This window comes from Notamacropus eugenii, chromosome 1 (genome assembly GCF_028372415.1).
Source record: "Notamacropus eugenii isolate mMacEug1 chromosome 1, mMacEug1.pri_v2, whole genome shotgun sequence".
In the NCBI taxonomy this organism is placed as follows: Eukaryota; Metazoa; Chordata; class Mammalia; order Diprotodontia; family Macropodidae; genus Notamacropus; species Notamacropus eugenii.
Genome location: NC_092872.1, coordinates 132,875,575 through 132,903,378, shown reverse-complemented (window position 1 = coordinate 132,903,378; position 27,804 = coordinate 132,875,575). Strand labels below are relative to the sequence as shown.

The window sequence follows — 27,804 nt, the reverse complement described above, 5'->3', positions numbered from 1 at the left end:
GTTTTTTCACTTTTTGTCTGCTTTTTCCGATTCATGATGTTGGCTGAGTGTTGTAGCTTTTGGTTCTTTCAGTCAGAAGGTACAGATCTTTAAGTTGAGCTGATGTGTGTCTAGGCTAAAAGCAGGCTTTTGTTTTTTGTTTCCCTGATCAACCCTGGGGTTAGCTTGTTAGGTATGTGGGAGGGGTGGTCTGTCCTCAGGATATCTCCTCAGCTGACTTGAGGCAAAGGCAAGGTCAGGGGGTGATCCCAGCTTCCCTATTGTCTTCCCTTTTCCCCTGGGGGGCTGGGGCACGCCTAGAAGCTAACGCATGTTCCCGCCCCTCCTTGGGCTCGTCTCCCGGCTCTGAGGCTTGCCTGGGTCTCAGTGCCAATTTTCTCTGCCCTGGGTCGTCTGTCCCTCCAGCCGTCTCCGCTACCGTAGGAAGAATTCCCCTTTGCCACTTTTCCAGCCTCTGGTGTTATGAGACCACCCGCCCCCTTCTGCTGTTCCCGCTGATCCAGGATTAATCTGGGGAAGAATTTTATGGTTCCCTCACGGTCATCAGGGGGGAGGAGAGAGCACTTACTGATCACTCTGCCATCCCAGTTCCTGGAAGTTCAAGTAGTGACCCACCGAAGTCCGTCTTCAGGCTGAAGATTTCAAGGGCTGCTGCGCTGATGTCTGGCACTCAGCGGCTCTCACCGGCTCGGCCTGGCTTATCTCCTGCTCCGCTGGTCTCGCCCGCCACTCTCGGGCTCCTCTGGTCCCCTCCGCCCTGCCACGCTGACCGCGCTGCGCTGTGCGCCGGGGTCTTACCCCCGCGGAACAGATCCCTCCCGTGGACCCTCTGGTCCAGCCTGGGCTCCGAATCCGTCAAAGTCCGTCACCCACTGGATTCTACACCTCCAAAGTCTGGTCAGACTCTCCCCCCGGAGATATCCAGAGGAGTTTTTCCAGGAGCTTAGGTGAGTCGTTGCTTTCACTCCGCCATCTTCTAAAGGATTATTATTGAAGTAGAATGGAATACACACTGAACTTAGCATGGGGAGACTTGGATTGAATTTCTAGTTCTATTACTTACCACCTGTATGACTTTGGACAAGTAGCATTTAATCTAACCCAACAATTATCTCTTAAAAATAATAGATCTGAAGCTGGAAAGAATTTTAGAGGCTATCTATTTCAAGTTCTTCATTATACAGATGAGAAAACTGAGGCTTGGTGAATTTAAGTGTCTTGTCCATCATCACATAGCTCGTAAGCGTCAGAGGTAGCTAGATGATGCAGTGCAAAGTGTTGGCTTTAGAGTCAGGAAGACCTGAGTTCAGATTCAGCCTCAGACACTTACTAGCTGCATAACCTTAAGCAAGTCAGTCTGCTTCAGTTTCCCCATCTGTAAAATAAGGACAATATTAGCATTTACCTCCCAGGGTTAAGGTGAGGGTCATATGAGACAATATTTGTAAAGTGTATAGCACAATGCCTGGCACACAGTAGGGGCTCAAAAAATGCTTGTTTTCTTCCTTTAAATGAGGTCATATATGTAAAGTATTTTGCAAACTCTGAAGTACTATATAAAAGCTAGCAATTATACCCAAGGCCTCTAACTCCAGTCAGGGTTCATTCTCTCTGAATCTCAGTTTCCTTATGTATAAAATTATGGAGATAGATAGATGATCTCTAAGCATCATTTTAGCTCTAGGTCCTATGACACGAACTCAGAGCTTCTGACTGCAAGTCCAGTGCCCTTCCTATTCTCCCCTGTGACTAGGCATATGGTAGGTACCTGAACAAAGTCTGCAGCACTGTATCTGACCATCCTGCCTAGCATTGGTGTTGCCAGTCTCCTAAAGGTCATTGGGAGAAGAGAGAGAGACAGAGATAGAGAAAGAGAAGAAGGGGGGAGGGAGGGAGAAGGAAGGAAGGAAGGAAGGAAGGAAGGAAGGAAGGAAGGAAGGAAGGAAGGAAGGAAGGAAGGAAGGAAGGAAGGAAGGAAGGAAGGTAGGAAGGAAGGAAGGAGGGAGAAAGAAAAGAAAAAAAGAAAGAGGCACTGTGTTCCTTTTGGCACATATCTAAGAGGATAAGTTGATAGTAAAGAAGCTCTTTTAAATGAAACACCTACATTTAAAACAAAAATGCCAAGAGAAGTCTAACCAATACTGAGCACAAAGGTTGTTCTCAGGGCACCTTCCCCAGCTAAGAGCTAGCCTGACCCAGCTCAAACCATCTCCTCATGTTTATTTTAACATTTCCCACTGAATGGTGATGAAGAATAAAGAATAAGTCAACCTAGATCTTCACAATAAATGCCAAGCCTTGTTAGCAGAGTAAACCATGTGCTTAGCCCTGTCTTAAAAGAATCTTTGCCAAGTAAACAGAACAGAGGCTGCACTTGAGAGTAAATAGAGAGAAAATTCACTGGGACAGAGACTTCAGCTAGAACGTAGCTCCATTTGGCAGAGAATAAGGAGTTTGTCTTCCTGAAGGTGGAGGAGGAGGAATGATGCCATTTCTAGAATCAGAGAGTGTCACAGATGGAAGGTCTCTTAGAAGTCAATCAGTCTAAACCCCTGATTTTACTGATGAGGTAACCGAGCTGAGAAAGGTTAAGGGAGCTGCTGAAAGTCACATAATAAATCAGTGGAATTAGAACCCAGGTTTCTAAATACCTACTTCAGTTTTCTTTTCCCTGCACTATGGTGCCTCTTCCCTCCTTAAAGGTCATTTATTTTTAAAGGACAGCAAAACCCCTGACTCCTTCCAAAGAAAGAAATGTAGAGATCTCATTTACATGGCGGTGCTAGGAATGGCCTCACTAAAAAATGAGAGGTCAGCTGTCTTTCAAGGTCAACTTTTAACTATTATAGGTCCTGAGAGGGAAAATGGGGCTTACAGGAAAGGAAGGGAAATTGTCCAGTCTTTCCTTGGCACCTATAAGTCCTTTGCAGTTTTTGCACTCTTCCTGTGGGATGAAATAAAGACTGTTCTGTTATATGTATATACACATGCATGTATATACATATAGAAATATTTATATATATTAGGTGAGCCTGTGTGTATATACACATATGTATATGTAGGAAGGTACGTTTTGCTTGAGTATTCAAGTTCACAAGAGTAAGGGTCCTTTCTCATACATCTGTAGAGACACAGACCTAAGTAATATTCTGATGTTCCCAGAGGAACATGGGCAGCTAAGTGGTAGAGTGGGCAGAGTGCCAGGCCTGGAGTCAGTAGGACCTGAGTTCAAATCCGGCCTCAGACTAGCTATATGGCCCTGAATAAATCATTTAATCCTGTTTGCCTCACCTTCCTCATCAGTAAAGTGAGCTGGAATAGGACATAGCAAACCATTTCACTATCTTTGCCAGGAAAATCACAAATGGGTGACAAAGAGTCAGACACAAGTGAGGGAAAAACAGATGCTTCCCAGGAGATCATGGGTGAGGGTATGAACAAAGCAATGATTTGTGCAAAGTCTCAAAATTGAACCTGCTCCCTAAAAACCAAGATCTTGGTGTTTTAGGTTTAATAGATTACATAAGTATTCTCTCTCCTAGGAATATTTGCATTTTTAAAAAACTACAGGACAACAATGATCTTCAATCCAAAGGAATGAATGATGAATAGTAGACTTTTGCGATTCAGCAGGGGAGAGGTCGAAGGTAGGTAGCCTTCCCACCATCCCTCCCATACACTACATAAGCAGCTTCTTACTCTATCTGTATATTCCCTACTTTTCCTATATTTTATATTTAAAAGAATATAAGTTTCTTGAGAGTCAGGATTATCTTCTTTTTGTCTTTGTATGTCTAGTACTCATCCCAGTGAGTGGCACAAAGTAGGTGATTAATTAACTGCTTGATGAATGAATGTCGATGCTAAATCTACATCTAAGACAGCCTTTGTCCAACAGGGTCCTGGGTGCTGTTGGATGACAAAACCAACAAATCAAGCTAGTTTTGCTCTTTTGACAGCTACCACCTCTAAAAATTAATTTCTCCATGACTTTACTAATACTAGTTAGCATTTATATAGCATTTTAAGCTTTGCAAGGCACTTAACATAGGCTATCTCACTTGATCTTCACAACTTTATGAGTGAAGTGCTATTACAATTTCCATTTTACAGATGAAGAAACTGAGGCTAAGATTGGTTATGTGTCTTGCCTAGGGTCATACCCCTTACTCAACTACTAAGTACCTGAGGGTGGATTTGTACCCAGGACTTCTTGACTCCAAGTCAAATACTCTATCCAGTATACCACCTAGCTGCTTCTCATTCAAAAAGGTTATGACCAGTCTCTCTAGAGAAGCTCAATAAGTTTCAACATTTTGGCCAGAAAAACTGTGTATACCAGTGGTGCTAGCCTCTTTATGTGGCAAAGAAATTCAGGTCCACCTTTGTGATTGTAAATAAACTCAGAGTGCTTAAGAAGAAAAAAGATCTTTCATACAGCCTTCTTAAATTTTATTTTAAACATAAAATAGATTTGAGGATCTAAAGAGAAAAAGTTAATTGTGCAAACTGCATTACCTGGGAGATGAGAGCAAGTCAAACTGCTTCTCTTTTCCACTTGACTATGGGAGGAGTGAGTGTACAAACATGTCCTTCTCCTTGGATCTGCTCCTGGGTTACTGAATGGAATGACTATCACCCTTGTCCCAGGGCAGGAAGAGTACCGGTTATTTTGTGGGGAATGTCATCATTTTCTCCATATTTAGCTCAAAGTTGCACCCAGACAGCCTTCATACTAGACAGCTCCGAAGACTGGGACCAACTCCACACTTGCAAGCAAGAGATAGGGGCTGGTGTGTAGCGTATTGGACATGGAATCAAAAGACCTGAGTTCAAATCTACCTACATGAAAATGGTCATATTTAACCACTCTGAATTTCAGTACCTTCATCTGTAATATGGAGATAATAATAGCTGAAGCACTTTCTCTCAGGTTGTTGTGAGATGCAAATGAGATAAGGTTTATAAACCACTTGGCAAACTTGAAAATGCTACATAAACGTAAGCTGTTTTGTTATTATTATTCTCAACATACTTAAATCATTTATTTGGCCACTTCCCGGTCATTTCTAAATGGTGGTTTGTTTGTCGTTCTTCTTTCCACTAAAGCAAAACAATCTTTATTAGTGCCATGCAATGTGTATGAAAGCTGGATCCCACTCAGGTCTCCTGGACCCCCCTTCCTAAGCCACTCTGTATGCCAGCCCCCTTCTCAGTGAAGCATTCATTCTCCTACTGCTTTCTCTTTCATTCCTATTCCTAGGTTAAGCTCCTCCTCAGGGTGGGACATAGGCACAGTCTCCCTGGAGTTGCTGTTACCCTGATCACTGGAGAAGAAGCCCCCAGCAGAAGTGGATACATCTACTTCGATGACTCCATACACCGGAGAGGGCTGAGGGCCGTCCAAACTGGTGATGAACTGCTGTCGACCTGGCAGCATGGGCACAAATGTTTGGTGCAATATCATTGTTTCATTGTGCCCAATTCCTCCAACATGGAGAGCCTTCGGCCTCTGGAGTCCAGAGCTCTTGAGTAGGAAAACTACTTTGGTGAGAGTGGCAAGGAGCAGGTTCCTGAAGATAATCTGCACCTCTATCTCCTGGCCATCCTCCTCATCCTCTTCTCAGAACCTTGAACTCTGAACCTGGGCTCTCATAGGCAAGCTCTCACTTTATCTTGCCAGCAGCCATGTCACTTCCTGGCTATTTCCAAGCCATACCACTGAATATGGACCACCCTCTCTCTCACTTTCTAGCTTTCCTTTCTAGATTTTGTGTGTGTGTGTGTGTGTGTGTGTGTGTGTGTGCGCGCGCAAGTGTGTTGTCTTCCAATTAGAATATAAGTTCCCTGAGAGTAGAAACTGTCTTGCTTATGTTTGTATCCCCAACTCATAGACCAATGCCTGGCACAAAGTAAGCATGTAAAAAAAAATGTATTATCATCAGCACTGATGGCAGTGCAGGCTCTGACAGGACCTACCACGCTAGATAAATTCTCAGATCTAAAGTAGACCTTAAGAAATTGTCTAGTCCAGGGGTGGGAAACCTGTGGCCTCAAGACCACCTGTGGCCTTCTAGATTCTTGGGTGCAGCCTTTTGACTGAGTTCAAATTTTACAGAACACATCCCTTTATTAAGGGGATTTGGTCTATGAAGTTGGATTCAGTCAAAGGACTGCACTTGAAGACCTAGAGGGCCACATGTGGCCTTAAGGTTCCCCATCCCTACTCTAGTCCAACCCCCTTGTTTTACAGATGAGGAAACTGAGGCCCAGGGAGGGTAAGTAATTTGTCTAAGATAACACATAAAATAATTGACAGAGTCAGAATTTGAACTTGGTTTCTTTGACTCCAAATGTGGTGCTCTTTCCATTCTACCACATAACCTCCAGTGTAGGTCCAATGATGCACTGTATACTTATCATCCAAGAAACTGCCTTGCTAAGTTCAGAAAGGAACATCACTGGATGGTGAATTTTTCCAGCCATAGCAACTTTCCAAGACTACATACTAAGGCAAAGAAGAGATATGATCTACACAGGCAGAAGTGCTCCTGAACCCATTTAGAAAGCTCCTAGACCAAATAATGGTCCCAGATGAGTGCCTTTGGAAGGCATGATTTTGGCATGGACAGTCAGGTTCTGTTTCCACATAGATACAGTATGGAAGTCATTGGGCTCCAGAGAATTTTACACATGGAGCCCAAGAGAATCCTAGAATTGGAAAGAACTTCAGAGGTCATCTAGTCTGACCCAACACGAATCCCTGCCAGCAGGTCACCCCCACTCCTGTGTCCAGCCTGCTCTTGAAGACCTCCAGTGAAAGGGAACCCACTGCACCCCAAAGCAGCCCATGCTGTCTTGAGATAGTTCTGATCTCTCTTGAAGCTCTTACTGTTTCTCTTTCAGTACCTACTATTGATCCCATGTCAGCTCTTAAGCAATACTTCATACCTTCTTCCAACTCAGAGATTCATTATCTCTCACATCTATACGAGTGTCTGGGGGACATCCTGCGTTCATCCTGGGCTCACCTGACCCATCTCTCCAGACCCCGTAGACCACTAAGTCTGCCCCAACAGCTGAAGGACGGATCTAGAGACTCACTATTTCAGACTTGCCCCAGAAGGGCAGCCCAAAGCTGGAGTCACCCAGGAGAAAAGGAATTTGATGTAAAACTTCCTCCACCAAAGAGATTCGGGATTCTCAATTCAGCAGAGTGATGGAGCACATCAAAGAGCCCTTCCCGCGATGTTCGCGGAATCTCAGGTTCGGCAAGGGCCCTTGAGATCATGGACTGAAGCAGAACCAGAACGTCGTACACACCAACAGCCACAGCCTGCGAGGACCGACGGATGGACGTAGCCCTTCTCAGCCACGCCAGGACCTAAAACATCTCCGAAGGACCCAAGTCGGCAAAGTGCCATCCACAGCCAGAGACAGAACTGCGGGCTTGGAGCGCAGACCGTGCAGACCCAAGCGGACGGTTCTCTCTTCTGTTCCGTTTTCTTTCTCACGGGTTCTCCCGTTTGTTCTAATTCTTCTGTGCGACATGACTAATGTCAAAGTGTTTAATAGGAATGTGTGTGTCCGGCGGTATTGGACGGCCTGCTGTCTTGGGGGGGGGAGGGGGAATGTTGCAAACTGAAAATAAATCAAATACTTAAAAAATAAATAAAAGCACCTGCCACACGGCAAGCACCTGACTAATAAATGCTTGGTGTTACACCGAGAAAAGGGAAAAGGCCACGTGGTCCAGGGCACACCTGAGCAAGGTCACCTACAGCACCCGGGGACAAAGGACAGGACGGCGGCTCCAGGCAGAGTCCGAAGAGCGGGGTCAGGCCTCGCTTCTGGCACTGACACCTTCAGTCCACAGGGAGGGCACTCTGGCTTCCCCGCAGCTCCAGACAGGTCATCTCTGACCAGTGGACAGGACTTCCGATGAAGGGGGTGCATTCACCCCCAAGGTACGGTGGTCGTCTGGGGACTCTCAGCCGCTCCTGTACCACGGGTAACGCCTACGGGCCCCTTCTCAGACTGATGTTTTTAAATGCATAAAATAGAATACGTAGTTTTATCAAGTTAAAAAACCGTACTAAAATACAATTGTCCACATGCTTACCTAAGCTGATGGGCCCCGCGTTCAGACTCTGCTCTGATGGTTAGAGTGTGCCCCCGTATAACTTCATCCCCCCACTCCCTTCCTCCTCATTCTGTCCCCAGCCACAAGCAGTTTGAACGAATTTCCCAAAATATAAACCGGCCTAGAAATTCCCACCATGCCGTTCTCTTCCTGAATGTTTGAATCTGAAGGAATAACGGCCTCTTCCCCGGTGGGAATTCTGTGCGCTGTCCTAGGCGCTCTGGGGGCTGATCGTGAGGATTCTCTTTCACTTATACTTTAGAAAACCTTCCCGATGATCCCGTAGTTTAAGGGAGCCACGAGGGAGCCGCGTGGCTGGCGTGGGCCACGAAGGTGGGAGCCGAGGCCCGCTCCTGGGGGCGTGAGGGTTTGGGGTCACCTAGAGGGTTTAATCTGAGTTTGACCAGCACCGAGGAAAGGGAGCATGGCCGTGTATGAAGGAGGGGGAGGGGGAGGACGCGTAAGATCGTGAACTTCTGTGACACGCAGAATTCTTCTTAGTGTCTGATGAATTCAGAACGTCACCTTCAGGCCCTCCTGCTTCTGCTTCTCTCCCTAAACGTCCTAAAACAATCGTGCGGTGAACCCTTTCCTCCCAGCTCTTCCCAGGTGACAGGCACAGGGGCGCAGACCGGCTGAGGTAATCAATCTGCAATTAAGCTATATATATATACGTATATACAGTGTATATACATATACGCGGGCCGTGCTGGAAAACGCACGGCTCTTTATCGACAGGCGTACGACATTCTTCAGCCTGTCAGTTTATCCATCAGGTTTCACGAGCCTTTCAGTCACTTCTCCTCACAAAGAGGGGGCATCTTGTAGGCGGTCCTCAGAACGAAGCGTCTTTATTGCCTTTATCTTCACATAGCGGGACGTGGCCTCCAGGGCGCACGGGGCCCTCCGGGGCCTCAAGGGCGGCCCTCGGGCTGAGCCCTTCTGCTCAGGCCCCCCCTTCCCTTCTCGTTCATCCCCCTCGGGCCGGTCCGAGGTCACGGCCACCTCCGGTACCGCCCGTCGTCCCGCAGAGCGCTAACCTCTGACCCAGCCCCCGCCACGCCTCACGGCTCCCCCGCTGCCCACATCCCTGCCCACCCTCGCACACACGCAGGCCGGGCCCCGGCGGTCCAAGCCGCGTGCCCGTATACACTGCGGGGCCTGCGGCGCCCCGCCTCCTCCGCACCGCGTCAGGGGCCTTTCCCAACCCCTCCGGTTCGGACTGACCCTCGGGGCCCGCAGGCATGGCACTGGCCAACCCGGAGAGATGGTGGGAAGAGAGAAGGCACCGGAAGGAGAGCCGGAACTGCAGCGCCGCCGCCCCCACCCCCTCCCACCCCGCCCCGCCCCGGCCCGGCCCGGCCCGCAGGCCCCGCGGGGGCTCCTCCCTCCGGCCTGAGCCGGACGAGTGGTTCCGAGTCCCTCAGGGCTTTCCCCTGAAAAACTCTCCTCATTACGATTTGTGTCAGAAGACAGCAATGAGGAAGTACAGATGGAGAGACGGACGGGCAGGTTTTTTAAGGACCTAGGAAGGTAACCTAAGGCAAGATTAAGACTAAGAACGGCGGGGAACACCGCCTCCTAGCGGCTGCTCATGCGCAGGGCAAGGCGAGGGCCTGCCGCTGAGACAGGCTCTTGGGCCCTCGCGGGTCTCGGACCTTCAGGAGGCATCCGCCCCGCCCTTTCCGCCCGGAGCTGGGCGCTGATTGGCCGCGGGGCGCCGATCGGCCGTGAAGCCCCGCGGCACGCTCCGTCGGCGGTGCTTCTGCGCAGGCGTCGCGCCGCTTCGCCCCGCCCTGCCGTTTGCCTGCAAGGTGCTCGGTCCTTCCCGGGAAGCTAAGGTCGCGTTGGGGTGAGGCTCGGGCTCAGGCTCACTTCAGCCGGCGGCTAGCACCAGGCCGGGCAGCCCCAGACATGGCCTCCGTCTCGGAGCTCGCTTGCATCTACTCGGCCCTCATCCTGCACGACGATGAGGTCACGGTCACGGTGAGCCTCGGGGGTCGGGTCGGGCCCGGGAGCAGAGCGCGGCGCTTGAAATCTGAGGCTCTGGATTCAAGTCCCGACTGACCCCCGCCTGTGACCTGGCGCAGGCCACTCGCCTGGGCCTCAGTTCCCTTCAGTGTACGGGAGGGGTGGGGCTCGGGGTCTCCCTTTCCAAGTGCACGGCCGGGAGCGGCGAGGGCCCCCTCCCACCCGGGTCTCCGGCGCGTCGGGATCGGGCGCGCCCGGTGTTCGCGGGTAGCGCCTAGGGCAGCGTGCGGGCGCATCGCCGCCGTCGTCCCCATTTTACAGATGAGGAAACCGAGGCAGGGCGGAGTCACCGGCCGGGGGTGGCTGAGGCTGCGCTAGCAGGTGCAGCGGGAAGGAGCTCGCACGGCCCCGCCCCCGCACGGCCCCGCCCCCGCCTGGCCCCGCCCCCGCCTCCGCCCTCCCATCTCTCCTCAGTCCGCAGACAAGGGAGGCGGCCGGCCCGCGGAGCCCCGCCTCACGCCGCGCACGTGCTGTCAGCGGGTCGGTCCGGGAGCCCGGGGCCCCGCTGCGGGTCCGCTCGGAGCCGAGCGCCCCTGAATAGCCATGTGTTGCTTTGCTGCAGGAGGATAAGATCAACGCCCTCATTAAAGCGGCGGGCGTGAACGTGGAGCCCTTCTGGCCTGGTCTGTTCGCCAAGGTAAGGCCGCCCCGCGGCTGCCCTGGGTGCCAGGCTGGCCAAGCCCGCGGGAAGGCAGCCCTCCTGCCGGGCTTCCTCGCCCACCTTGGCCTTCCCCGAACCTCTCTGTTTTGTCGCCGCTTGTTGTCGCAGGCCCTGGCCAACATCGACATCGGGAGTCTCATCTGCAACGTGGGAGTGGGCGGAGCCGCCCCGGCCGCTGGCGCTGCCCCTGCGGGGGGCTCTGCCCCTGCTGCCGGCGCTGCCCCTGGTAAGCATCGGAACCGCAGCTTCATCAGTGGGTGGTTTTGTGGAGGGTCAGGGAGAGGCGCATACGGGCCAGGTATCTCCCAGGGTTTGGGACAGAGCTAGGGGACGTTGTGCTTCCGCCCCGGCCCAGGCAGCTGCAGACTGAGACTCGTGCCTGCTGGCTTCCCCTGCGTTGGAGGCGGCATTCAATTCAAATCCTCACACATCATCTTATTCCTTTTCAGCTGAGGAGAAGAAAGAGGAAGTTAAGAAAGAGGAATCCGAGGAATCAGACGACGACATGGGCTTTGGGCTTTTTGACTAATCTTGTAACTGCAAATAAAGAGTTGAAGACTGTGCTGTGGTCGGTCTCTGATAGCTCTTCGGGTGCATCAAGTCACGTTCCAGGCTCGTGGCACTGTAGGACTGGCCTCACAAACCTATTTACTCCTGCATCTCAATACAAATTTAAAGTCAAATCACTCTCTAATCCTAGAATCTGCATTTACCTGTGTGGCAGAAAGATCACAGAATTTGAGTGAGTGATGGGCAGTATAGTTCATAAATCAGTTTAGGAATCCTAATTTCAGTTATTTAGACTCAAGTAATTCAAATTAAATTATGTCAAAGCAAAATATGTGTTCGTCCTGCATTGCCAAAGGAGACCACGCTGTCAGAGAAATGATGACATGACTTGCGCTTGACTTTGTTTTGAGTGAGGGAGGGCTGTGCAAGGTCATCCATCAGCCTCCCTTCTCCAGAGCCATCTGAATCCAATGACCAATTCATCAGGATGACTGGCCCAAGGTCACACAGCTAGTGGGTGTCAAGTGTCTGAGGTGAGATTTGAGCTCAGGTCCTCCTGACTCCTGCACTGGTGCTCTATCCACTGCACCACCTAGCTGCCCCCTTTTTTTTTTTTTTGTCAAATCAAAATTATCTTGCTGGTTGGAAAGAATAAATTTCTCTTTTGTTCAAAAGCCTAATTTTAGCAATCAACTTCTGACTTCCAGTTAGTGACTTTCTCAATAGAGTCCATCTTCAATGTCTGCCCAATTTTTTTTATCCTGACCTGTGATTTCACTGAAAAAAACTTCCATAAATGTCGATACTCTTTTTTGGTTTCCTGGGACAATGAAGTTAAGTGACTTACCTAGGCTCACAGAACTGGTAGGTTAGGGTTAAAATAAAACCACTTGAACCCCAACATACTTAACCAAAGCTAGCAAGTGTGTACCACACTATTACTACAACACAGGTCTAAACTTTTGAATACCAGATTGGTAAGTTTAGACCTGTGTTCTCAGTGGTTCCCTATTACTTTTAGGACTTAAAAAAAAAACAAAAACTAGTGCCTAACATTTTAAATCTTCCACAATCTGGCTCCCTTCTACTTTTCCAGATTTTCATATTGTTTTCCTTGACACTCTAGTTAGTGACCTGCTAGTTATTTTGGGACATCAGCATTCCATGACTGCTTTTGCAACATCCAGTCATGCCTGTTATGCATTCTCTCTACCCCTCAGGATTCCCAGGCTTCCTTCAAAAATCACACCAGGTGTCACCTCCTTTGGATGGGAAGCCTTTCCTTATCCTCCCGAAATTACACTTGTGTGTATCCTTCACCGCTGCCAATGCTCCTTAAGAGGAGGGACTTGAGTTTTGTATTGCAGCATATGGATTCTGAATAATCTCCAAACCACAAATGGGCAATTTTTATTGGGGGGTCAAAGGCAAGTCAAGACAAAAGTAAATATATACTGGGTTACTCTCCTTCCTTCTAGACCATAAATTCGTAAATGTAGGGGACCTCAGAGGTGATGTTTAAGCAAAATTTGAACTCGAGCCACTGTTTTCTCCCTGTACTGGGTCATTTATGCTCCAGTTTTCTCCTAAAAACAAAATTTCAAATACAGGCAGGTTACCTGGTCCACTTTAAAACTAGGCTACAGTTCTGTTGTTGACTAAATTTTCCTCAATTCTTCACTCCCTATTTAAATCCTGAAAGCGAATGTACTGATTTATGCCAGTGGATATCACCCTTTTTACATATGTAGGTTGTAGAAGGGAGCAAAGCACCTATTACATTTGCCAAAGCAGCTGCTGGCCCCTGCAATATCAATTCCCCTGGTTATCAACTGGCTCTCTGACCTGCTGGACTAAGTCCTCTTCACTAATTACAATGTATTCATTTTAAGCTTTTGCTAAGTCCCTTAAAACAGGTAAAATGTCTAAAAGGCTGGTTTTCATAAGTAATCCTGTATTTTCTACCTTTTCCTAATGCTCTACAGCTGCCTAGGGCTTTCTGTCTTTTTAATAGCTCATCAGTAAGAGAAGATTCAGGCCTTGCAGGCCTTGGACCAGAAGAACTGAGATTTGTCCTGCGTTGCTCATGAGCTTTTTCATCTCATTACAAAGAGTAAGAACAAATTCAACAGGTCAGCCAGCTTCAATCACAGCTAAATCCAGGCCTTCTGCCTCCCATGCCCAGTGCTTTTCCATTACATGTTCAACACACATACTGTATTTTATATGACCAGTTCTCTAGCACAAAAATATTACATTTTTATAAATACTTCTAACATTTACAAAGCATTTTCCTCACAAACCTTTAGTATAGCAGCATAGCTGCAGTAGCAGACAGGCTCAAAGCAGTGACCTTCCTATGGTCACAGAGTTGAGTCTATCAAGTCCAGTCTTTTGACTTCATTTCTATTCAGCACCTGTGCACTAATCTTTTATTAATATAACCAATGTGTGGGTGCTTTCCCATCAGGGAGTTCTCAACACCAATGAAATCATAATTTAAAATAATCCAAATAATACAGAACTAGAAGACAGAAAAATTAAAAATGACAGCGTAACCAAGGTACTTAGAATCTTGACCAGCAAATGGTGTTGAGGTAGTGGAGGCCTACAACACGTATAAAATATATTACAAGTGAGCATCTGACCAGGCAAAGAAGTCCTCTAAGAAAACTTAAAGATCACTAAAAGGCTTCATTAGTCATTCAGCTGGGGCTTGAAATAACAATTTCCATCGGTGGAATAAGGAATAAGGAATACAGGAATAAGGAATGGTGCACACAAATGTGAAGATGGGAGAGGTGAGCAAGGAAATTAAATCAGACCTAAGGCACAAGACACTGAAAACACGAGCAGTTAAATTATTACAATAATCCAACAGATGTGATAAGGTTCTGAAAAAGGATAATGGAGTTGAGTAGACAAAACAATCATTCTCACAAGCATCTGAGGTATTAGTGAGTTACTTAGGCAGAAACATCCAGCGCAAAGTTATAGGTTTAAAGGTGAGTTTCCAGTGAAATTATCCTCTTGGGAGTTAGTTCCTCAAAGAATACATTCTTTATATAAATTTAACATCAAATGGGAAAGACATGATAGAGATAACTCAGATGAGATATAGCTACACAAATGAAACACAAAAATCAAGGACACAAAGACAACTGATTACCTTTGCTGAAATTGCATACATGAGAAAATAGAAGGCAAACTTTCTGAATGTCTCAGCAGTCAATACTAAATGGGTGTAGGGAAATCATGTAATCATTAATTAGTCAAAGTCAAGGGAAAACTCAATGGTTAATTTGAATTTTAAGCATTGATTTGCATTTACTAAAAGCACAAAGACAGGTAAGTAAAAACAGGAAAATATAGCCATTTTCTGAATTCAGCTATACTTAAAACTCCTATACATTATAATCTAAGCCCTACTTATCTGGATTTTATAAAATGCACCATGTCCATAACATTCCACGATTACAGATCATTTTTTAGTTGGTCAAATGGTGGTGGGAATCCTGGAGAGCTGCACATTATCAAAGACCCATTCGGGTATAAAATAATCCTATGCACACAGTAAAAGCAGAGAAAACTCTGCTGTAAGTAACTGGGGGCAAATGCTTGCATACTTCGGTACCCTAGTAATAGCTTCATTACCTAAAACCCACTAGCATAACTGAGCAACTGACTTAAGTGATAACTGAAAATGATCACTGTGCACTGTTGTCACTAACTGCAGAAGCAGTTTGAAATTCTGCTCTTCACTTATTTTACTGAAAGTCTTCCAAGCTTAGATAATTCATGACTGCACGATTCAGTTTTCTTTCCCTTTCTAGCTACATAGTCTTTCCAGGATTAGGGAATGAGGAAAAGCTGTACAATTAGCATCTAAGTTTAAACAAGCCAGTCCTTAGAATAGTACACTAAGAAGCAAAGTTAAAACAGCCAGAAGCATCATATGCAGACAGTGAAAACAGCAAATATTTACACAGAGCCTTCTGAGTGTTGAAGAGCACTTTATATTAACTCAATTGATCCTCACACCTATCTGTGAAGTTCAATTACCCTTACTGCAGTGATTCCTCGGGAGGGTCACATAGTAAATATCTGAGGAAAATTTTGAGCACAGGTCTTCCTGACTCCAAGTCTAGCTCTCTCTATAACCACTTAGATGCCACAGGGAAAATCTCCAGCCTGGCCCCATTCCCCAATCACTGTCCTGAGAAACAACCCTTATGAAAACGGGGGGGGGGGGGGGGGGGGGGGGGGGACTGGGTAAGGGCCATCTATCTTTGCTTGCCACCACCAAGACAAACAAGCCATCCTGGGAGAGCCAAAACACTATCATCCCCTCCCTGGATCAAGATCCCTGGTGGAGGCAAAGTCCAGGACACACTGTGCCCACAGCAGAGAACAGCAGCTGCTAAAGGCCCAGAAAAACAAGTTCTTGGCAAAGTCACTGCCAAAGGTTCAAAGTGAAAACTAGATATTATTCTTTTATCAATGGAAATGATAAAAGGTATTTAAATACCTTTCATTTTACCCAGTGCTGTCTACCTCTCCTACCTGACAGCACTTATGTATTCATTGCTGAGACCACCTAAAAATTAGCAAAGTAACTACACTTTAGTTGAGTTAAGCCTTTTATTTAATGTTACAAAAAATATTTAGTCAAACAGACCAAAGCCCATGTCATCATCGGACTCCTCGGATTCTTCTTTTTTTGCTTCCTCTTTCTTCTTCTCCTCAGCTAAAAAGGGACAAGAATCAAAATCATACATTTGAAAACTCAATAAACTTTAAACAGAAAAACAGCCATCAAATTAAATGAATTTCCAAATAACAGAGAATTCTATATTATTGCCTTAGATACAAAAATCATTTGAACTTCCCAAAGCCTAACTTCAAAGAGAAAAAGCCTGCCACAGCGATGTTTATTTACAAAAATAAGATCCATTTTGCTTCAAGGCCTCCACGCTGCAGGCTCCCCACTCCTGAACAAGTCTATCAACTGGCCCCAATAGGACCTAACCCAGCTTTTCAAACAAGCAAGAATACTTACCTGGGGCAGCTGTGCTAGCCGGAGCAGCCCCTCCAGCAGGAGCAGCCCCACCAGCTGCTGGGGCGGGTCCACCAACACCTACATTGCAGATGAGACTCGCAATGTTTACATTGGACAGGGCCTGAAACCAACATCCCATTATCACATACTAAGCCAGTTAAGTTTTCACCCCATAATCAACATCCCACGTTCAAGATGGTAAGTGAACCATCTGGGCAGCTTTTTGGATGATACTTTGCCATAATGAACCCCAGTCTTAATTTCTGACCCATCAGAGGTAGTTTGCTTACAAACTAATATTCCTATCACTTCTTGGAACTGGAAGTTACTTTCGAGGCCATCAGGCATTATGCCTGAGAGATGAAGCTCAGAGACTAAGTAACTCGCCCTATCTAATACTCTTCCATTTGTATAATTTTAGGTGTTCTGATGCGCTCAAGCACCCTAACAAAATCAGCACTGCAGGTCATGTGACCTCTGTTACAGAGAGGACCCAACGACATGCTTGTGATCACATTAACCAGGAGAGATAAAGAGTTCAAACTCAGGTCTTTCAGTATTCCTTCAGAGGCTACTTTGTGTCCACACAACCCACATGCCCAGAGCTGTCTTACCTTTGCAAACAATCCAGGCCAGAATGGCTCAACATTTACACCAGCTGCTTTAATGAGGGCATTTATTTTATCCTCCTGAAACGGAGAGAAAATGCAGCTGAAATTCATATTCTTACCATGACAATACACAAACTTCATACAGACTCCACAGAAGCAGTTGAGTATAAACTAGGTTAAAAAACACTGGAATGCTAATAGGACTAGTTTTATTGATTTTTCAAATATTAACTGCTAACCTTTCAAATTTTCCTTTACTAAGGAAAAGTAAATCTGCAAAAGACCAGAAACTGTAGCTTAGAGATAAAATGATAAAATGTGAAGTGGCCACTACAAATGATGGTGCTAAAATTTTTAAAGAAATTGAGATCTTGCATCCTATATTTGGAATGGATCTGATTCCATCAGAACAGGCACTCCATCCAGATCAAAGTCCCCACCAAATACTCAAGCTAAAACATCGCTGTCTGAAACATTTCACAGGGTTGCCCACACTCTCCCAGATACTCTAATTTGGGTTTCATGCCACTCTTCTCCTCCCTGGTTCATTTCTCACCCATCCGCACTACTTCCCCCACTCCCAGAAGTTCATCAAGGGGAAGACTAACACCCTACAAATCCCACCAACCTTGGTCCTCTACCTATTACCCACCCAGTCCCTCCGACTGAAGGGTGGAGCCAAGAATTTCCAAACCTCCATTTAAGTAACTCAGAGTTGAGAAAAATCTCATTTCTCACCCTAATAAACGCTCCCCGCCGGCCAATCCCAAGGGCACCCTTTCAGTCCCAAGGGCTTAATCATCATCTCGATGAGAGGCCTCCTAGGTCTATTCACAAGCTCAGTTTTAAGCTTCAGTATCTTCGGAAGCACAAATGCTACAAAGTTACCACAATACCATCTGACACTTCAATGATCGCATTCACAGTTCCGCGAGTGCTGAACAACAACCTTAACTTAAGAGGATGCGGCACGCTGTCTACACTGCACACGGGGCGGATCGGTAAATCCTCTGGGCGGCCCCTCAGCACTTCTGGGGGTGCTGTCAGAGCGGTTCTGTTTGCATCAAAAGCGGTTCCCTGAGTGACGTAATCTTTTCAGGTCGCTAAAGTGTTCAGCAACTCCGAAAACCGACTACAGAACAAAGTGTAAGTGAGGCTGCACTTTAACGAAACACACCAGTTACTTTAAAATGTTAGATAACCACTTTTCCCACTTTTCTCTTTTTCGGCAGCTTGCAGCGTTCAAACCTCTTTAGGTCTTAGATTAAACCTGCGCTAAAGGCTTTCGGGAGAGCTACGTGGGCCTTTCCTCGCTCAGGCCCCAGTCTGGGCTTCAGACTGGGTGTCCGAGCGGCGTGTCCAGCTCGGGAAGTCAAACAAAAGCCACCCCACGCCTTACCGCCCTCCCTCCCCACGCGGTCTCCAACCCCGCCTCCGCCTCAGGCCCGCTCCGACACCCACGCAGGGCCAGCAGCTCGTACTCGGCGTTTATCGTTGTGGGTGCGGACCGGCCCTGGAAACGCGGGCCGCGTGGCCCAGTCATCCGGGCAGGGGACAGCCGCGCACCGCGCGGGCGGCAGCCACGTGGACAGGCTCCCCCTCCCCAAGGGAGGGCCTCGCGCTCCAGCCCCGGTCGGTCCGGTCCGTCAGGCCGAGATGGCGGGGAGCCGCCCCTTCAGGCCCGGCCCCGCCACATGCCTCCTTCGAGGTTGCCCCCCGGCCCACGGGCCGCCCCGGCACTCACCGTGACCGTAACCTCGTCGTCGTGAAGGATGAGGGCAGAATAAATGCAGGCCAGCTCGGAGACGGCCATTTCGGCAGACGGACGAGGGGAGGGTTGTCTGTAACGGTGCTAGTCGCCGGCTGAAGCGAGGGGTCACTCCAACGCGGCCTTAGCTTCCGAAGAAGAACCGAGCACCTTACGGACAACCGAAGAGAAAGAACCGACGGCCGCCGCGGCGCCTTATATCCGTACCCTTTTGGCCAATCAGCGCGTGCGCCGAGAGGAAGTAGCTGGGCGGAGCTCTGAACGAGCGCGTACGGAGTCTTCCACTTCCGGTTCGCGCACGGCTCGCGGCTGGCTGGCTGGCTTTTAGAGCTCAGGGTCAGGCGGTTTGAGCTCCTTGTCCGGTGCGCGCGTGGAATACCCGCAGGAGGGGGTCGCTGGCCGGGGCAGTCTCCCGCGTTCCGGTACCAGTTCGACCCTTGGTTCTCCCCGCGGTCCGGGAGCCGCGCGCTCGCCACGCACAGACCCGGGGCTAGAAGGCTCCGTGGGGCCAGCACGCGCGGGTCCTGAGTCTGTGGCTGGTGTACGTGTACACGGGCGCGTGCGGGCGTGTTGCGTGTGTGTGTGTCTGTCTACATATATATATATACGTGTACACACACACGCGCTCACGCAGGCCCCTCTCCCCCAGGGGCAGCTGATTGTCACCGAAGCCTAGTAGAGAAGGAACGCTGGATCGGAGGGTGAGCCGGACCCCGCCCCGAGGCACCAGGCGGTGGCCGGACCCGACACCGGGCAGGGCCGCGCAGCCGCAGCCTCCCCTTCTCCTCTGGAGCCGCAGACGGGCTTTGAAGCTAGTTTTCTCCGGGCTCAGTCTGACCGCTGTAACGTAAGAAACGAGACCCACGACGGCCCGCCCCTTCCGGGAGGGGCGGGGACCCGCAGGGGAGCAGCGGCTGCGGAGGAAGCGGGGCCTCGTCCGAGAGTTCACGAGAGCCGGAGGGATTGGGGAAGCCTGGCCTGCAAACCCCAGGGGGCCCGGGGTGTCCCCCAGCTGGCCAGTTCCGCGCTCAGACGTGGGGGCGGTTTGTCCTTGAGTCATCAGGGAGGGGATGCCGTGACAGGCCCGGAGTCAGGAGGACCTGGGTTCGGATGTGGACTGGACGCCTCCAGCTGGCCTGACTGGCAGTATCTGCTTCTGTTTCCCCATCTAAGATGAAGCGGACAAGGAAACGGGCTAACAGAACCCCAGACACAACTGAAAAAAAAATAACTGAACAGTTGTGACGGAACAGTTGTGGCCTGAGTCAGAAGGACTTGGCTTCTCTGCGTGGTCACTGGCCCTCCTCTCAGCCCGTTTCCTCAGCTGTAAAATGGGGGCATCAGTAGGACCTCCACTAGGTAAAGCCCTTGGCACACCTGAAGATACTGTAGACAGCTGTTATCAAATAGGTTGGCCTAGATGGCATCTTGAGTTCCATTCCAGTTCTCTTGCTACAATCCTATAACCTAAACACATATGCCTATGATAAAACGTATGCTCCTTAAGGGTAGGGCCTATTCCTATATCCCTCCTACCTAGGCACACTGCCCCACACTTTTGGGCAGGAACTGTGATTTCACCCACATAGAGACTGTCCGGTGAAGAAACTCCCTCCATAATGCAGGTCACTCACTTGCCTTGCAGCAGTCATCGGACTGCTATGGACACCAAAAGGCTAAGGGACCTGGCTTCCATCAAGGGTGCTATCCAAGGAAGATAAACGGAAATCCTGCAGCAGCAACTTTCAGTTTGTGAACTATTAAAACGCAAGGCTCAATGAGCAATATCTGGGGAGTACAAAACAGTGCAAAAGTAACTGAGGAAGCTTAACCCTACACCCTAAATTTTGTTTTGCTTCCTTTTGCTGAAGTACTTTCAATAAATGTCTTCATTTTCTTAGAAAGCTAGTTTATTTGATTCAAGAAATTATTACACACACCAAATTATAAGTGCTCAGGTTATCCATGGCAAAACCATTACTAATGCAATAGCCACTTATTTCAGTCACTTCCTGTCTTCTAACAAGTATTAACTTAAAACTTATTTGCATTCTTTCATCATCAGCCTGGAACAAACAAGAAAAAGGGAGAAATAAGACTTTTGGGTTATGAGTACCACAGCTTTTCTCAGAGGCTATCACCGACCCAAGAGTTGGTTCTAATATAATTTTTGTCAGGCACTATCAACTAAAATATCGTCCAAGATTGGGTTACTTCCAGTGCCAGTCACAACTCCAAGTCTCAGTTTCTTCACTGAAAAGATGGGAAAACTTGCACTACTGCTTCAGTATTTCAACTGAAGTACTTACTGACACAAAAAGAAATAATACCCTTCACAAATGAATAATGATGACTTGTTGACTTTCTCACACAAAAACAACATAAAGAATGTTAGTCAGGCCTTTTGTTGCCCTGGACAAGCCTTTTTGCACATATATCACCTAGGAGCCCTTCTCTAGCTTCTTACCTGTAAGAGGAATGCGAGCCTGCTCTGCTTGAGCCTTTGCACAAGACATACACATACCACCCTCATCATAAAATTAAAGACGTATTACTAAATATTGGACTTCTAGTCAGGTTTGGTATCAGTTTAAATTTGCTATAACTGAATAAAGTCAGTCCTTTCTAAGCTTTAAATTCAGCTGTAAAAATGGAAAAGCATCAGCTTCAAAGGAAACTAGAGGCCTCTTCCCAAAATTCACAATTGCATTTGGTAAAAGCCAGGACAATCCAAACTGAAAGAACCATTGTGGTGCAAAGATTACTAATTCCTTTTGGCAATCAGATCAATCAATGGATGTGCTTCAGTGTCACAATGGTAAAATCCTATTGATAATTTTTTTTGCATTTACAAATAAGGAAAATGAGGGCTGCTTCATTGTGGATTACCCAAGGTAATAAAACAGGCAGAAGTGGTGGTACAAGTGTTATCCCCATTTTATAGATGAAGAAACTGAGGCTCAGAGTTAAAGGATTTCTAGTAATTTCTTAAAAGCTAATGATTTAATAATGACGATAACGAGCTAAGTGATTTGTTCAGAATCACAACTAGTAAGCATGAGCTGGTCTCCTGAGCCCAAGGCCTGTGGTCTTTGTTACAATACATACCACCAATGAAAGTTTCTACATAACAAAAACTTATTAAGGCTCAAACAAAATTCCTTTTTTGGAATGAACAGTCCCCTTGGTATTTATCAAAATATGATTTCAGCCTGATAATCTTAAGGTCAATATAATGAAAAATTTCTTCACGTTGATGGCTATCCAAAACTAAAATGGGCTATCTCATAAGGCAGAAAATCCTCCAAGACTCAGTCGTCTAGGAGAGGGGTCAGATGACCAAGAATTGTAGAAGGAATTTCAGTTCAAGTACACAGGATGGATTAGGTAAACTCAGAAGCCCTTCCAATTTTGAGTAGTGTGGGGGAGGAAATAAGCATTTAAATAGCAACTATTAAGTGCAAGGCATTGTGCTGAACGCTTTACAAATATTATCTCATTCCAGGCCAAGAAACTGATTCCTCTGCACTCATGTGTGTTAAAAACCATTTTCAAAAAAAATTCAAATTTATTCAAATAGAGTATATTCTTATTATATAATTTAGAAACACAAAGTGATACAAAATATTTTAAATGTGTTTGCTGATTATATTTTTCAAATTGTTCACAAAGATACATTATATGTATGTATGTATGTTTATTAACTGGTAATTCCACTTAATAAAATACCCTAAAAATTTTTTCTAATTTATAAAATACAGTTGCAATTTAAAACGAAAATGTCTTTTCATATTATACACTTCATATTTTTAGTGCTTTTTATCCTAGGTCATTTGTCATAGTCAGATGCCAGAAAACTGATTATACTGAAATTCAACACAATTCACTTTCCAATATGAATTCTGATATGAAAGTTTGAATTGTCAGCAAAACATGGTCTAAAGTGCATTTTTGTAGCTAAATAGCAGCATGTGTTTTATTTTTAACCTAAAAATGAGATCTAAGTTGGAAAAAGTCACTCTATAAAAGAACACATGAGCCAAATACACCACCCTCTTTCCCCAAGGCAAAGCCTTGCATGATTATCTATAAGAGTATACAAAAAATATACACAAAATAGCATAATCAGAAGTTAATATACAAACAAGGAAAGAGTTTTCTTTCTGAAATTCATAAGTACAGCAGGATGTATGGAGAATATGAATACATGTCTTTGGAGATAAGTGGGAAGTGTTGCTCTCATTGCCAGTGTATAGCATAGCCAACAGCTATGAGGTATGCAATGTTAAATAACGCAAGTTTTTGTTTTTACAAAATAGCACAGCTGTTTGATTCAAAAGAAATCAATAGCATGAAAAAAAATCCTTTATAAGAGAAGCTCAAATCACGGCTTTCTGCGCCTGAAAAATAAGAGTAACATTAGTTTGAATGTAATTATACAATATGATCTACTAAGTTTTTTGTAGAAAAAAACTACTGGCATAATCATACCAATATATTTAGGTAGATAGGTATTCTAATACCTCTTTCTATTATACCAGAACTTTTTACACTTGATAAAGCACACCACATTTATAAATATCCCTATTCTGTACTGCACTAAGGAAGCAGTGCTTCCTCAGTGCTCATTCTCTAGCACTTAAAAGTTTTAAACTGGTCACAATAGACTGTCAGAGGAGGAAGGGGGCTAGAGATGAAACTCTGAAATGCTGTTCAACTACAGTAATGTAATAAGAACAGAAAAAGAAAACCTTGGTACAGGGAGGGTCTCAGATTAGATGTACAGTTGTGTTTGTCCTTGCTATCGAAGAGGACCATGCCATCAGGGAAATGATGACATGACCTGCAGTTGACTTGCAGAGGCCAGATATTTATCAGGACAATAGCCCAAGATGCAATGGGAGACCCTGGTCCCTTAGGCTAAGGCCTTTTCAGTTACTCAGAATGAGGTAACATCCATTCAGTGAATAGGCTTCTTTAAGAAGTGAGTTTAAAGGATGGCTCCTTAAATTAGAAAAAAAGAAAAAAATCAAGCTGGGAGGGGAAGACCCTCAGGGTCTTGTACAGTATCTGAAATTTCATGAGTTAATAAAGGCAAAAGTACCTGAACAGACATGTACTTAGGCTACTCTATATTTGAGGCACCATCATAACTGGCCAAGTCCAACACATTTTAACATGTATTTTAAGTATTGCTATCTCCCATTATATTGATTGAAAAACACTCTAACAAAGTGCTTATCTATGTCAAGAACTAGAAGATAGAAAAAATAAAAAAGTAATTATGACTTTTTTGTCTAATATGTCTTAAATAATATGCTGTTACTGCATTAGCATTTTAGAGAAAAGTTACTATTTCAGGAAAGATTAGATGGGGAGAGAGGAGAGAGGAGATAGAGAGCTCAATGGATATAAATATATATTCTCAACCTAGATATAAATAAAAATATAGCTACATCTCAATCTAGATTGTCTGAGATGCATATAAACACAGTCACATAATCCTCAAATAAAAATACGTTTTAGCATATTATAATGGAAGTCCAAATCTTAGGATTAAAGGCTGTTAGGGTGAAATTTTTAATGTTCCTGTTAATTTATATGGTGGTAGTTTAATGAAGTGGAAAGACCACTGGATTAGGAATGCTAACGAAACCTAACTCCTGATCCAGATTAATAACTACTAACTGACCTTTGCCATGTTACTTCTCTTTGAGTCTGTTTCCTTCAAGATAAAATAGGGATAATGATATCTAACCCCTCCAGATAACAGGTGGTGAAAATTATCTGCCAGATTCAGCACTGTTCATTCCCATCTCATTCTTCCCTCTAGATATACCTTCCTTAACCTTCCTGACACCACACTCATAATTCTCTGCTCACTTCCCTAACTGCTATTACTCAGGCTCTTTTTTGACTTATCTTTTAACTGCCCTCTACACATGGGCATCACTAAAGGGTCTGTCCTTTGTCCCTCCCTCTTTTTTCTGTCTCTTAATGATCAAATTCATCCCAACAACTTCAATTATCACCATTATACCAGAAATCAACATTTCTGGTAATTTTCAGAGTGACCTATGCCCAGAGTTCCAGGCCTAGGACTACAATAGTCTGAAACTCCTAGCACAGTGCTCTTTCCACCAGCCCATAATTATCAGGGTCCTTTAACATAACATTCACAAATTTGCTTCTAAGCTAAAGAACTATGTACCATAAGTATAATAATAGTCTTAACCTTTATTATATTAAACAATATTTAGCTTATTTCACTCACAATCACATACTAGGCAGGGTGTCCCATATAAATGAAAGCACTTTTATTCTTGCATATTTCTATTCTTTCAATAAATCCTGAAATAAAAAATATGTATACATATTATTTATTTCATGTGGTTCCATTTATATAGGATACCCTGTATTTTAACAATTATTAAGTTTCCCCAATTAATACAGTATTGCAGCAATAACATTAACATATTAACAGAATCTCGCTGTAAAATTGTAAAACCTTGCCTCAATATTATTTCAGTTGACTGACCATTAGTAATTTGTTCCTCTTTGTTCAGTCATATCTTACTGGTCATGACCCCCATTTGGGATGTTCTTGGCAAAGATACTAGAGTGATTTGCCATTTCCTTTTCCAGCTCATTTTACAGATGCAGAAAATGAGGCAAACAGATTTAAGTGACTTGCTCAGAGTCACACAGTAAGTGTTTTAGGCCAGATCTGAACTCAGGAAGATGAGTCTTCCTGACTCCAAGCCTGGTACTCTATCCACTGTGCCACCTAACTCGCCTCCTATGGATCTAACCAAGGCCCAAAGCACAATTTTACCTAAAATTTTGCTTTAGAAAAACAATAACAAAGTCACAGAGCTTGTCAATGAAATTGTGAAATAACTTACTTAGGTTGTGCATGATGCTGATATCCTGGTCCAAGTTGAGATCCTGCCCTCATTTCCACAGCTACAGAACACTAATATGAAAAAGAGGAGAAGTTAAAAGTCAAAAGTTTCCACTAGTCACAAATAACTATAAAATATATTTCCATGTAAATACCAGAACAGGGCATTATTACCTCTTGGTCCCTTCCAAGCAACTACGCTTAAAGAGGCAGCCATGGAAGAATTATTTACAATTTACTTTTGATACAGCCACAGAATTTGAGAGTGGGAAAGGACAGTTTTCAAAGATCAGCACTCTCATTTTACTGAAGAAGAAACTGAGACCTAAAGAAGTTAAACAATTTGCCTAAGGCAAATAGTACTAGAACCAAAACAGGGCTCCTCACCAGAGATTCAGCACTTCTACCACATTCTGCCAAAAGCAACTCATTTACATATCCTCTCCCGGTTGGGTTACTTTGGGAAAAGAATAGAATTTCTCTCACATTCTCCTTACTCAGAGACCTCTTTTTATCCCCAGTTCTAGAAGCCCGTCCTAGTGTCCTGTGAGTGGAACAGAAGATCTTGTATAGGTTTGAAGAGATTCAAATCAGAAGAAGGCAACAGAAAATATTCTTTTAAGTTTGAGCATAACATCTACTTTATACAAAGTGCACAAGTGGCATGCTATCACGCTTGAAATTATTTAATTAGAACATAAGTTTGCAGAATTTAAGATGAGAAGCTTCTAATTACACTTGTTCTTTTCTTATCCAATAATTTTTATTGCTATCTTCTGATTTGCAATGCCCAAGGTATTATTAAAGTATTTCAGGATGGGTTATTTCTTGAAGCTTACCCGAGTTTCCACATCTGTCCACTCAGATTCAGTTGGTACAGCAACTTCTTGTGTCTGGGCACATGTGGAAGATCTTCGTTTCCGACTGCAAAGAAAAAAGGCAGAATAAAAATGTACGACGAGAATCACTATAACCTCAAAATAATATATTAGAAAATAAACACCCCTAAAACTCCACAAAATCATTCGACAACATGCTCCCCCTTCTGAACCAGTGCTGAGCACCTCTCCCACGGAGCGTCTCTTGGGACCACGCACTCACCCAGGTGGTGACTCTTGCTTTAAAGTCTCAATATCTGTGAACTGCACAGACTGCCCGCCGCCTCTTGTCTTAAAGACATCGCCCTGAAACAAGGAGAAAAGATGGCGATTATAGACTGAGCAGCGCAGCTGGCAAACTCACGCTTCCTACATTTCCAGTCACCTATTTTCAGCATTGTCTTAATTCATTCAAACTCATACCCACAAGACACAACTGTATCCGGAGTACCCACGAATCCAAAGATTTCAGGCTGTTTGGGTGACTATTTAAGGTACTTCAACCTAAGGTACTGAGCTCACTGCTCACAATTTCCCCCTCAAACCCTATCATACACTGTACTGAGGTTTGCTTAACCTACAATTAATTCAGAAGCTAAGCAGTGCTAAGAAGCAGCAAAAATTTTTAGGGTTTCAGGTCAAAATACCATTTTACTTCATTCTTTAGATGTGATCACCATATTAAATTATGTTACATCTGAGTTTACAGATGTAACTAAATGTGAAACATCACAATAGTTAACCCTATTTTCTTTCTTCATTGATTACCAATATTTCTTCAACAACCAAAGAAAAACTCTTTCAGTATTACAGACATTTTCGACCCAAGATGCTGAAAGGCTCAAAACAGCAACCAAAAGAAATCTCAATATTTTAATGTGCCTTTTAACTTAACTTTGCAGAATAAGTAAATGGAAGTTTTTTTCTGTTGTGGTGGTTTCTCCCCCTGAAAGTAGAAACTAAAATCAAATTACAGCAATTAGAGTGCAAATTAAGACTTAAAGAAACAAGATTCTAAGCCTGACTAAGGACTAGTTGACTAAGTCAACATAGAGGAAAACAACAGGCCTAGTCTTTACTTGCTATCTGCACAGCTAGGTCAGTACTTTCACTTTGATGTGCATCAGCAAAACCAATACAACAGAATAAAATGCTCCCCTTGTGTTGAGATCACATCTTCTTATGTATGTCAAAGCAATAGTCGGAAAAAGTGGGTGGAGGAGGGGGTTGCAAACATTT

General features: G+C 45.2%; 3 protein-coding genes across 12 annotated transcripts in view; 1 reads left to right on the top strand and 2 right to left on the bottom strand.

Annotated features, from left to right (window-relative positions):
* Positions 1 to 9,488: 9,488 nt before the first annotated feature.
* Positions 9,489 to 11,396, top strand: LOC140507255 (large ribosomal subunit protein P1). Its single transcript, XM_072615349.1, has 4 exons — positions 9,489 to 10,129; positions 10,737 to 10,811; positions 10,944 to 11,061; positions 11,285 to 11,396. The coding sequence occupies exons 1-4, from the start codon at positions 10,058 to 10,060 to the stop codon at positions 11,362 to 11,364; spliced, it is 345 nt and encodes a 114-aa protein (XP_072471450.1). The 5' UTR covers positions 9,489 to 10,057; the 3' UTR covers positions 11,365 to 11,396.
* Positions 11,397 to 15,972: 4,576 nt separating this feature from the next.
* Positions 15,973 to 23,143, bottom strand: LOC140507249 (large ribosomal subunit protein P1-like). The gene is made up of 4 exons (XM_072615340.1): positions 18,760 to 23,143; positions 17,019 to 17,093; positions 16,405 to 16,525; positions 15,973 to 16,092 (listed from the first exon to the last, which is right to left on the bottom strand). Exons 1-4 carry the CDS (start codon positions 18,826 to 18,828, stop codon positions 16,010 to 16,012), a joined length of 348 nt encoding a protein of 115 aa, XP_072471441.1. The 5' UTR covers positions 18,829 to 23,143; the 3' UTR covers positions 15,973 to 16,009.
* KIF23 (kinesin family member 23) overlaps positions 18,754 to 27,804 on the bottom strand; it is a 39,591-nt gene continuing 30,540 nt past the window's right edge. For 8 of the 10 annotated variants that reach the window (XM_072615223.1, XM_072615250.1, XM_072615269.1 and 5 more), the window contains 4 exons: positions 26,789 to 26,871; positions 26,527 to 26,611; positions 25,689 to 25,759; positions 18,754 to 23,183 (listed from right to left, as the gene is read on the bottom strand). In XM_072615223.1, coding sequence (XP_072471324.1) covers positions 23,168 to 23,183; positions 25,689 to 25,759; positions 26,527 to 26,611; positions 26,789 to 26,871 — 255 coding nt within the window. In that variant the 3' untranslated portion in view covers positions 18,754 to 23,167. Of the gene's footprint in view, positions 23,184 to 25,057; positions 25,135 to 25,688; positions 25,760 to 26,526; positions 26,612 to 26,788; positions 26,872 to 27,804 lie in introns of all 10 variants that reach the window. The other 2 variants (XR_011968247.1, XR_011968253.1) reach the window with 1 other exon arrangement.

What these genes read in the sequence shown, in the direction of transcription:
- LOC140507255 (XM_072615349.1), top strand. Translation starts at nt 10,058, where the DNA reads ATGGCCTCCGTCTCGGAGCTCGCTTGCATCTACTCGGCCCTCATCCTG. An exon ending in GGCCTGGTCTGTTCGCCAAG is followed by an intron (nt 10,812 to 10,943) that starts GTAAGGCCGCCC and finishes TTGTTGTCGCAG; the next exon opens with GCCCTGGCCAACATCGACAT. An exon ending in TGCTGCCGGCGCTGCCCCTG is followed by an intron (nt 11,062 to 11,284) that starts GTAAGCATCGGA and finishes ATTCCTTTTCAG; the next exon opens with CTGAGGAGAAGAAAGAGGAA.
- LOC140507249 (XM_072615340.1), bottom strand. Translation starts at nt 18,828, where the DNA reads ATGGCCGTCTCCGAGCTGGCCTGCATTTATTCTGCCCTCATCCTTCAC. An exon ending in GGCCTGGATTGTTTGCAAAG is followed by an intron (nt 16,526 to 17,018) that starts GTAAGACAGCTC and finishes TGTTGGTTTCAG; the next exon opens with GCCCTGTCCAATGTAAACAT. An exon ending in GGCTAGCACAGCTGCCCCAG is followed by an intron (nt 16,093 to 16,404) that starts GTAAGTATTCTT and finishes GTCCCTTTTTAG; the next exon opens with CTGAGGAGAAGAAGAAAGAG.